Genomic DNA, 10,246 nt, shown 5'->3' on the forward strand with positions numbered 1-10,246 from the left:
ATCATCCACTTTAAATGACACTCAATTTCTGTTAACAATATGAAATATCCCTTTCCAGCTTTTCTATTAACTCAATCAGTGTGGTACCCTCAATCCTACTATCAATGTTTCTCTAATGAAGTGTAATGGGTCCCTACATATGTGCAGCTCTAAATTAGCAGTATTTTACTTTCTAGAGGTGCTACTTGAGTTTTAGGACTGATACACAGTGCAAAAGGAGACTGGGTACATTTTAACTCGTTTGTGCTGATTTTTCTTTTTCAGATAAAAAGGGAACTTCAATCTGTAACACTTTTAATTTAATGTATTTTATAAAATACAATGATCATATATTTTCACTTATGAAATGGAAATTGGTTATACTTTTTACCTGTTACCTCTCTGACAGTCTTGATGTCTGTAGGGGATCCAAGGCCAGAGCGGAGTAACACATAGCTGATAATCTTTCGGTAGAGGCTTTCCAATTCTTCTTTAGTACATGCTCTGTTATCTGTAATTTCCCTAGTAACGGAGCCTAATCTCAAGTCTAGGACTCGGTGATGTTCTTCAAGAAATTCCACTAAAATCGGCAAATAACAATGTTCTATATATTTGATATTTAGAATTCTTCTCACCTAAGAACTAGAGAAAAACTGGCTTGGATATGGCAATTCTACTTCATGAAAACAAGTAATTTCTTAAGATGTAATAATGAAATAAAAAACAGTGGCCAGCAAGTAACCTCAAGACAAAAATCTAGTAAAAAGGATTTATTACAGCCGGGCGTGGTGGCTCACGCCTATAATCCCAGCTCTTTGAGGGGCTGAGGCAGGCAGATCACGAGGTTAGGTGTTCGAGACCAGCCTGACCAACATGGTGAAATCCTGTCTTGACTTAAAAATACAAAAATTAGCTGGGTATGGTGGTGCGCACCTGTAATCCCAGCTACTTGGGAGGCTGAGGCAAGACAATTGCTTGAGCCTGGGAGGCGGAGGTTGCGGTAAGCCGAGAGTGCATCATTGTACCCCAGCCTGGGCAACAGAGCAAGACTCTGTCTCAAAAAAAAAAGATTTATTACAGTGACTTAAATGGAATACTTGGTCAAAACACCTAAGACTTTAAACAGCCAAACTAACCAGTAAATATCAGAAAAGGCTAAAACCTCTCAAGCAGAAAGAAGATCATTTTTACAACATATATATTTTTAATACTATATGAAAAATATAAATATATACATACTATATATTTATGCTATATGTAAGCATATGTAGTATACTATACATAAGCATATACAGTAACAGAAATATATATGTAGTGTGTGTATATATATATATATTCCTTTCAGTTATGTGTATTTTTATTTCAGTTCTAGTTAAATTTCCTCTGAAAAGCATTATTGATAATATAGTGTTGCATCAAGAACTGTATCCCTCCTTATTCCTCCTGTGATATGCTGAGGTATAGTCTCAACGCTGGCAGGTCACTATGTTCACTGAGTCATTGCAAAGAGGTTTCTTGCAATGACTCAATAAGACAACCCATATTACCATTACAATGGCAATAATTAACATATCCACCATGCATAGTTTATACCTATACTCTTGCCACAAAAGCAACTGAGAACTTTTTGCAAATTAAAAAAAATATATATATATGTATATATATATGTGTGTGTGTGCATATATATATATATATATATATATATAACAAAAATATAGGCCGGGCACGGTGGCTCATGCCTATACTGTAATCCCAGCACTCTGGGAGGCCGACGCGGGTGGATCACAAGGTCAAGAGATCAAGACCATCCTGGTTAACATGGTGAAACCCCGTCATTACTAAAATACAAAAATTAGCTGGGCATGGTGGCGCACGCTTATAGTCCCAGCTACTGGGGAGGCTGAGGCAGGAGAACTGCTTGAACCCAGGAGGCAGAGGTTGTGGTGAGCCGAGATGGCACCATTGCATTCCAGCCTGAGTAACAAGAGTGAAACTCTGTCTCAACAAAAACACAAAAATAAAAAAAAAAAATATATATATATATATATATATATATATGGGTTAAATTTTATCAATTCTAAAACTATTTTATTGCTTTAAAATTTCACTATTAAGCAAAAACACAAGATATATATTTTTACATAGGTAGCATAACTGAAACTAATACATAGAAAATCACTAAATTGTTAATAATGATAATAATGATTGTACTATATAGCAGAGGCAGAGGTATTCCATTGAGAAATATATTTCTTTTATATAGCAGGGACAGAGGCAGTCCATAGAGAATTATGTTTTCCTTTTTCTTTTGTTTCCAAGTTGTCTTTTATGTATGCATTAAATTATTTACATAATGAGCGGGGCATGCTGGCTCACACTTGAAATCCCAGCACTTTAGGAGTCCAGCGTGGACAGATTGCTTGAGGCCAGGAGTTTGAGACTAGGCTGGGTAACATGGCAAAACCCTGTCTCTAGTAAGAATACAAAAATTAGCTGAGTATGGTGGCATAAGCCTATAGTCACAACTACTCGGGAGGCTGAGGTGGGAGAATTGCTTAAACCTGGGAAGCAGAGGTTGTAGTGATCTATGATCGCGCTACTGCACTACGGCCTGGGCAACAGAACAAGACTCTGTCTCAAAAGAAAAATAATTTACATACTGAAAAACTTTCTATGCTTAAATTTCCCATCACTCATTTTATTTTTGGATAGTTCCATAATTTAGGTAATTATTATAAGATAATAATATAAACCAGGAACAAGAAAATCTACAAATTAAAAACTTTTACCTTCAATGGGCTGGTTGTTTGAATTTCTAATTATTGTGCATTGGTGCCATAGAGGTTAAAAGACAATAGACTTGGGAACAATAATTATGACATAATAATTTGAATTGACTTTTAACACTCACAAAGGCCAATGATTTTTTTTACGTAGCATTTCTAACATTGTTATATTCTTCAAAGTTGAAAAACATTTCAAAAGACTGCCAAAAATTAAACTGTTAAATTGATTAAACAATTAAATTCACTGTCAACCCTTCTTAGCTGAAATATAATATGAAATTGTTCTAAGTACAAAAATAGGTAGTATATGTTACCTCGATTTGTATAATTCATATCAAAGTAGACTTGCATCTTTATAGTGTCCAGGGATGGATTTTTAGTATCCAATAGCCGAGCCATACAAAGCTAGAAAAGAATAGCCCATTAATGCTTTTAGTTATAGTTTCTGAGACATTCAAGTATTTCCTGAAGTTATTTTCAAAAATAAAAGGAAAGGCGGTGGTTTCTGATATTTATTCACCTATAACCCCTTCTATTATTTTCTTTTCTCTTAGAGGACTTCAGGCTTTATGGTTTATTTAACCAAAAAATTGTTCTTGAGACGGAGTCTCACTCTGTCACCCAGGCTGGAACGCAGTGGCTTGCTTGGCTCACTGCAACCTCTGCCTCTGAGTTCAAGTGATTCTTCTGCCTCTGCCTCCCGAGTAACTGGGACTACAGACACATGCCACCACACCTGGCTAATTTTTTCTTTTTTTTTTTTTTTTTTTAGTAGAGACAGGGTTTCATTCCTGACCTCGTGATCTGCCCATCTCTGCCTCCCGAAGTGCTGGGATTACAGGCATAAGCCACAGCTCCAGGCCAGCTTTTTTTATTTTTACAGATTTAGGGGGTACAAATATCATTTTCTTACATGGATATATTGCGAGTAGTGGTGAAGCCAGGGCTTTTAGTGTAGCTAACACTTTAATGGTGTACATTGTATCTATTAAGTAATTTCTCATCCTTCACTCCCTCTCACCCTCCCAAGTCTCCAATGTCTATTGTTCCACTCTCTGTGTCCCTGTGTACAGTACCTATTATTTAGCTTCCACTTATAGGTGAGAACATGTGGTATTTTACTTTCTGTTTCTGAGCTATTTCACTTAAGATAGTAGCCTCCAGTTCCATCCATGTTGCTGCAAAACATGATTTTATTGTTTTTTATGGCTCAATGGCTCAGTAGAATTCCATTGTGTGTATGTATACATACATTTTCTTTATCCAATAATCTGTTGATGGACATTTAGGTTGAGTCCATATTTCTGCTACCAATAACATTTGTTAATAAGTCATTTCCCTTAAGTTAACCAATAATCACCATTCCCAGGTGGCTAACAGTCCAGTTGAAGGCAAGAAGCCTGATGTTTTGGTTAGTTTGAGCAGTCTAAATGTGGGTAAATGTTTCACAAAGCTTATATCCCAGTCTAGAACTCTTCTAGAGTTACACATTACTATTTATTTGTGCCTTGAACAACACTCCTTATTTTATTTTATAAAAAGCTGCCGCAGCCAGCGCAATGACTAACACCTGTAATCCCAGCATTTCGGGAAGCCAAGGTGAGCAGATCACCTGAGATCAAGAGTTTGAGACCATCCTGATCAACACGTGAAACCCCGTCTCTACTAAAAATACAAAAATTAGCTGGGTGTGGTGGTGCATGCCTTTAGTCCCAGCTACTTAGGAGGCTGAGGCAGGAGAATCACTTGAGAACCTGGGAGGCAGAGGTTGGAATGAGCCAAGATCGCACCACTGCACTCCAGCTTGGGGAACAGAGTGAAAAGACTTCATCTCAAAAAATAAAATTAAATAAATAAAAATAAAAAGTTAAAAGCTGCTGCAACTACCCCCCTCTCTTCATAAAATTTCTCTGGTTCTACCCTTGATATTTCTTCTCCTGGTCTGTTTTCTTTCATGAGCCCCCACATAGATGGCTCATTCCCCTTCTCTGCCTTGCCTCTTTAGATGGAGTCATCAACCTCAGTTTTTCTTTCCTTCTCTCATCTCTACTGGTCACCTCCCTCCCCCACTTCCTTCACTTCTCACCCTGTAGGCTGAATACACTGCAGCCGGCAGGCACCTGGCAACATTACTCTCAACCCTTCTCCCAAGCACCAGCCCTGCTTTCCTGGGAGGAGAGAGGGGAGAATGCAAGACTGAGGATGGGGCACTGTGTCTTTGCACAAGGCTGTGCACCTGGATCCCTCCATGTAGAGAAGTACTGTTCTAAAAAGCATACTTTAAAAAAATTTTTTCTCAACTAAAAATCATCCACAATTTTTAGCTGAGAAAAAAAGAATTGTCACTTGAATTATAACATAGGTTGTTAGTTTATATACCTGTCATATTAAAAGTATATTGACTTGATTCTTTCCAACTTAGTTGAGGTGGGGTTGGAGGGAATGGAAAACTCTTCTTGGGTCATGACAAGGAGAAAAACTTATTTTCTGCACTTCCTTGATTCTGTTGCATGGCTTTCCAATACAATTTTTGACTGTCACAATCACTTTCCGTACTGCTAAGAACAAGCTTTAAGCTATCTTTTCTCTGCATCCTCACCAATATCTGTTATGTTTAGAATTTTTTTTTTTTTTTTTTTTTTTTTTTTGGGTGGGTCTCCCTTTTTTCACCTAGGCTGGGGGGCAGCAGCAGGATCTCAGCTCACTACAACTTCCACCTCTGGGGTTCAAGCAATTCTCCTGCCTCAGCCTCCTGAGTAGCTGGGATTACAGGCTCGCATCACCATGCCCAGGTATTTTTTTTATATTTTTAGTAAAGATGGGGTTTCACCATGTTGGTCAGGCTAGTCTCAAATTCCTGACCTCGCAATCCACCCACCTTGGCCTCCCAAAGTGCTGTGATTACAGGCATGAGCCACCATGCCTGGTCCCATGTTTTGGCTTTTTAACAGACATGCTAACTGGTATATGATTGTAACTCATTGTCAGAATAGAAAATCAGAGAAAAAGCAACATACCTGAAGTCAAGTGATCTTTGACAAAGTCAATAGAAACATACACTGGAGAAATAACACCCTATTTGATAAATGGTGCTGGGAAAATTGCATTACCATTTGCAGAAGAATGAAACTGGATTCCATTGTCTTACCATATACAAACATTAACAACTGAAGATTGATTAAAGACTTAAATGTAAGCCCTGAAACTACAAAAATACCAGAAAAAAACCTAGGGCTGGACCCTGGCCTAGGCAAAGAATTCATGACTTAAAAGCAAATGCAACAGAAATAGACAAATTGGATTTAAATAAACTAAAAAGCTTCTACATATCAAAATGAATAATCAACAGAGTGAAAATACAACCTGCAGAATGGGAGAAAATATGTGCAAACTATAAATCTGACAAAGGACTAACATCCAGGATCTATGAGGAACTCAACAACTCAACAACAACTGACCCCATTAAAAAGTGGGCAAAGGACATGAATAGGTATTTTTCAAAAGAAGACATACAAATGACTGACAAGCATATGAAAAAAATGCTCAACATCACTCCGCATTACAGAAATGCAAATTAATTTACTTCTATTTAACTTTACAGTATATGACAAACCATTTAATCTTTGCAATGTAAGAGATTAATAACAAGGTGCCACGAAAATACCATAGCAGATGCTGCTACCTGCCCAATTTCCCTGCCTGTCCTTCCTTCCTAACAAAGCCTCAATTTGGATTGGGGCAAGGATTTATTCATCTAAGAAAGAAAAAAAAAGTAAACATCACTGGGTCACTTCCAGTATCATTCTGGTCAATAAATGTAAGTAGATGGGAAGGATTCTGGGAAAATATTATTTTCTGGATAGAAGGCAATAGACCCAGTTGGCATACATATTTTGCCCTTTGCCTGTCCGGCTTCTTTCTGCCTGCAGGTAGGGTAGCTATCTTCTGACCATCAGATGACCATAGTGCAAGAATGGTGCGTCCCAGGAAGCCAGGAAGAGCGCCCTATGTCTCTCTAGACTTTGTGTTATGAGAAAAATGCCTCGTGTGTACTACTGTTTTGTGGGTGTTTGTTTCATGCAGCTGAAGGCAATAATGACAACTGAGAATAAGTAATTGCAAATTTGAGAACCGTTTGGTAATCACCTTAACAAGATTCTGCACATCACTTTTCATGAGGGTTCTATCCATGTTAAAGCCATTACTTGGATCCAGGACAACAGCTTTCACCTGAGAGTAGGAAAGAGTCCATTAAGCAATTTTACTTCATATTACTATAAAATTAGTTTAATATGTTTCCATTTTTTAAACTACCTCTTGATCACACTGAGTTTGGTTTTCAACTATTTTTCTTGTTACTGAACTCATCAGCATCCTTGTTACAGGCTGAAGAAAGGAAGCAACAAACATCAAACTTGAATGTGGTGCTAGAAAAGTTACACGGGGAAATAAGCTGAAAGCAGTTGATAGGTTTACAATTGGGACACTGCGGTATATTTTACTGTTTTTGTAGTTTTGTTTGTTTGTTTTTTGAGACAGAGTCTCACACTGTCACCCAGGCTGGAGTGCAGTGGATTGATCTTGGCTCACTGCAACATCCGCCTCCCAGGTTCAAGTGATTCTCTTGCCTCAGCCTCCCAAGTAACTGGGACTACACGTGTGTGCCACCATGTCCAGCTAATTTAATTTTTTTTTTTTTTTTTTAGTAGAAACAGGGTTTCAACATATTAGACAGGCTGGTTCCGAATTCCTGACCTGATGATCCACCCGCTTCGGCCTCCCAAAGTGCTGGGGTTACAAGTATGAGACACCACGCCCGGTCTTTTTTTTTTTTTTTTTTGAGAGGGAATCTCACACTGTCACTCGGGCTGGAATGCAATGGCGTGATCTTGGCTGACTGCAACCTCCACCTCCTGGGTTCAAGCAATTCTCCTGTCTCAGCCTCCCAAGTAGCTGGTGCCCACCACCACACCCAGCTAATTTTTTTGCATTTTTAGTAGAGACAGGGTTTCACTATGTTGGCCAGGCTGGTCTCGCACTCCTGAGGTCGTGATCTGCCTGCCTCGGCCTCCCAAAGTGGTGAGATTTACAGGCATGAGCCACCATGCCTGGCCATTTTGTTCTACTTTTATTGTGTATTGTTAACCAAAAGCAAGAACAGAGAAACCACAGCAGAGTAATTTTTAACAATGGCAAACAAAAATATGTGTTGAAAAAATTCCCACACAGGAAAACATTATTGATGTTTCCAAAACTCATCAAGGTCTTCTAAATCAGTCTCTGTAAATCTAGAACTGACATGCTCTATAAACTTTTAAAAAATGTTTTCACTAACTTGCCCAATGATCGCATTATGTTTCAATTGAAAAACATCTGTGAAAGCCTCACAGAATTTAGAAGGGAAAGTGGATACCACAACTTTAAAAAGCTCTTAATAAAGAAGTAATCACAAAAATATTTCTTCTTACCATAAAAGCAATCAGAGTTTCAGAAACCATCTCTCCATGGACTGCGCATTCTTGTCCTATTTCTCGTATAATACTCCTGATAACACTTTCGGCCTGAGTTGGAGGCATTCTGGCTAAACAAAACAATTATTGTTTTTTTAAAACGTGGTTTTATGCAAATTTGTTTTTTTTTCCTCTTTAGATATCTCCACTATTGTATTTGTAAAGAGTCATAATATCATCTATTAGCTTATTAGTATTTTTACTAGCATCTAGGCCTCTCCTGTTTTTCATTAGTTTATTTCTTAAAATGGAGGACTTTATTGATGACAGACAACGACTGGGATTCCAAATAATTGAAACATTTGATACTTACCATTTTGAATTATTTATATGATAGTCACTAAACACATATTCCTATCATGACAGTCTTAAATTAAAAAAAAAAAAAGACTAAGCAGTATTTGTGGGGGAGGGAGGTAGAATTAACGAGAAACCCAAACCCTGCAGCAGAGTACAGCTTCAAAGAGTAAATGCTTATTCCACCACATTCACTAAATGACCCTTCGTAACTGTACTAGAATCTTGGAAAACAGTTCTTGCTTAGATCATTGAAATAATCTTTTCTGCACATCTAAAATTGAATTCAGACTCTTGATAAACATAAAAGCAAAAACCAAAACGTAAGAGTTATGCTTCATGGCAAAAAATGAACTCCTGATTATTAATTCCATTTACTGTAAGGAAAAAGTGGTAAGTTTTGATCGAGTTTTCTGATTTTCCTGAATATTAGTGACTAAGCACAACGGAATTTGGCATGTAGCCTACAACAAACGCAATACCACGTAGATAAAGCCAGCTCCTCAGCATTCCGATGAGCTTTCCGATGGATGGGTTCGGAAGCATTAGGCATTCTCTCCAGTGAAACCAGATTGCCTGGATTCCATCGTGACCCGACCATTGTCTAGCTGTGAGACCTTGGGCACTTGCTTCACTTCTTTCCAGAGTTGTGAAAACAAAATTAGTCCTATGTACTTAGCGGTTACAACAGTGCGTGGCATACGAGAAGCGGTTAAATCAGCTTAGAACCAGTACGCCAGGATCTCAGGCCGCGCATGCGCGAGTGCGTGTCTGTGGGAGACGCCTTCCAGCTCCGGCTCTGTTTGCGCGTGCGCGCCGCTGCCCCATCGCTAGGGACGCGGCTCTGTACTTTTCCGACGCCCACCCTCCAATTACTAAATCTCCGGAGGTTGGACTTCTGGGACAGCCAGTGAAGCGGAATAGAGGCGGGAGGCCTCAGGTACCCGCGCAGTGGCTAGAGGGCCAGCCTACGGCCCTGGGCGCCTCCTGCAGGAATGGACCGCTGCCCACGCCCAAAGGCTGCGCAGCCTCAAGGGTCAAGACTGAGCTATCAGTCTAGACGAGGGAAGACGGGTCCTCTATACGCCCGGGCTCCGCCCGCCGCCCCACGCTCGCCGCCTGGCGGTGTACGCCTCGGGGTCACGGGCGCGGAGCCCCGCGTAGGCTGACCTGGACCGGAATCGACCGCAAGAGCCGTGTCCATAAGCTTCTCTCTTGGCGTCCTACCGCGGCTGTTGGGGCAGTCGGGCGCTCGCTGCAAACGCCGCGTAACCATGGAGATGGAACGCTCCGGACCAGAGGGGGCGGGGCCATGTGGGGGCGGGGCCATGTGGGCGGGCGGGATACCGCTTTGAGGGTCTTTCCCCCAAAAGATGAGCTGGAAAAACTTTAAAAACAAAGGAATTTCAGCTTAGAACCAGCTTAGAAATCTTAACCTCAGTGGTTAAGCTTGTGAAACAGAAGTTCTTGTAAAGATATTAACTTGTTAGCGTGGGAACAATGGGGCGGCTTTGAAAGCGGGGGGTGGGGCGGGGGAAAGAGGGAGGAGCCAGTTGGAGAGGCTGGGAAAATGGAAGGGCTGTATCCTGGGCTAATAAAGTTCTTGTAAAAGTATCTAGTTTTAAAAAACAAAAGTAAAAAGTATCGAGGTTTTAGTTCATGTTCTGTTGTTCA

The 10,246-nt window shown here is 39.9% G+C and overlaps 1 protein-coding gene across 3 annotated transcripts in view; it reads right to left on the reverse strand.

The window, feature by feature from the left end:
- The window catches only part of CFAP206 (cilia and flagella associated protein 206), a 50,403-nt gene extending 40,527 nt beyond the window's left edge, over positions 1-9,876 (reverse strand). Inside the window, exons 1-5 of one of the 3 annotated variants that reach the window (XM_032275303.1) lie at positions 9,743-9,876; positions 8,234-8,346; positions 6,912-6,995; positions 3,080-3,170; positions 371-559 (exon numbers count right to left, since the gene is read on the reverse strand). In XM_032275303.1, the coding sequence (XP_032131194.1) occupies positions 371-559; positions 3,080-3,170; positions 6,912-6,995; positions 8,234-8,346; positions 9,743-9,848 (583 nt within the window). In that variant the 5' untranslated portion in view covers positions 9,849-9,876. The remainder of the gene's footprint in view (positions 1-370; positions 560-3,079; positions 3,171-6,911; positions 6,996-8,233; positions 8,347-9,742) is intronic. The other 2 variants (XM_032275301.1, XM_032275302.1) reach the window with 2 other exon arrangements.
- Positions 9,877-10,246: the final 370 nt, after the last annotated feature.

This window comes from Sapajus apella, unplaced genomic scaffold, assembly GCF_009761245.1.
Source record: "Sapajus apella isolate SASKATOON/1434 unplaced genomic scaffold, GSC_monkey_1.0 scaffold6, whole genome shotgun sequence".
NCBI lineage: Eukaryota > Metazoa > Chordata > Mammalia > Primates > Cebidae > Sapajus > Sapajus apella.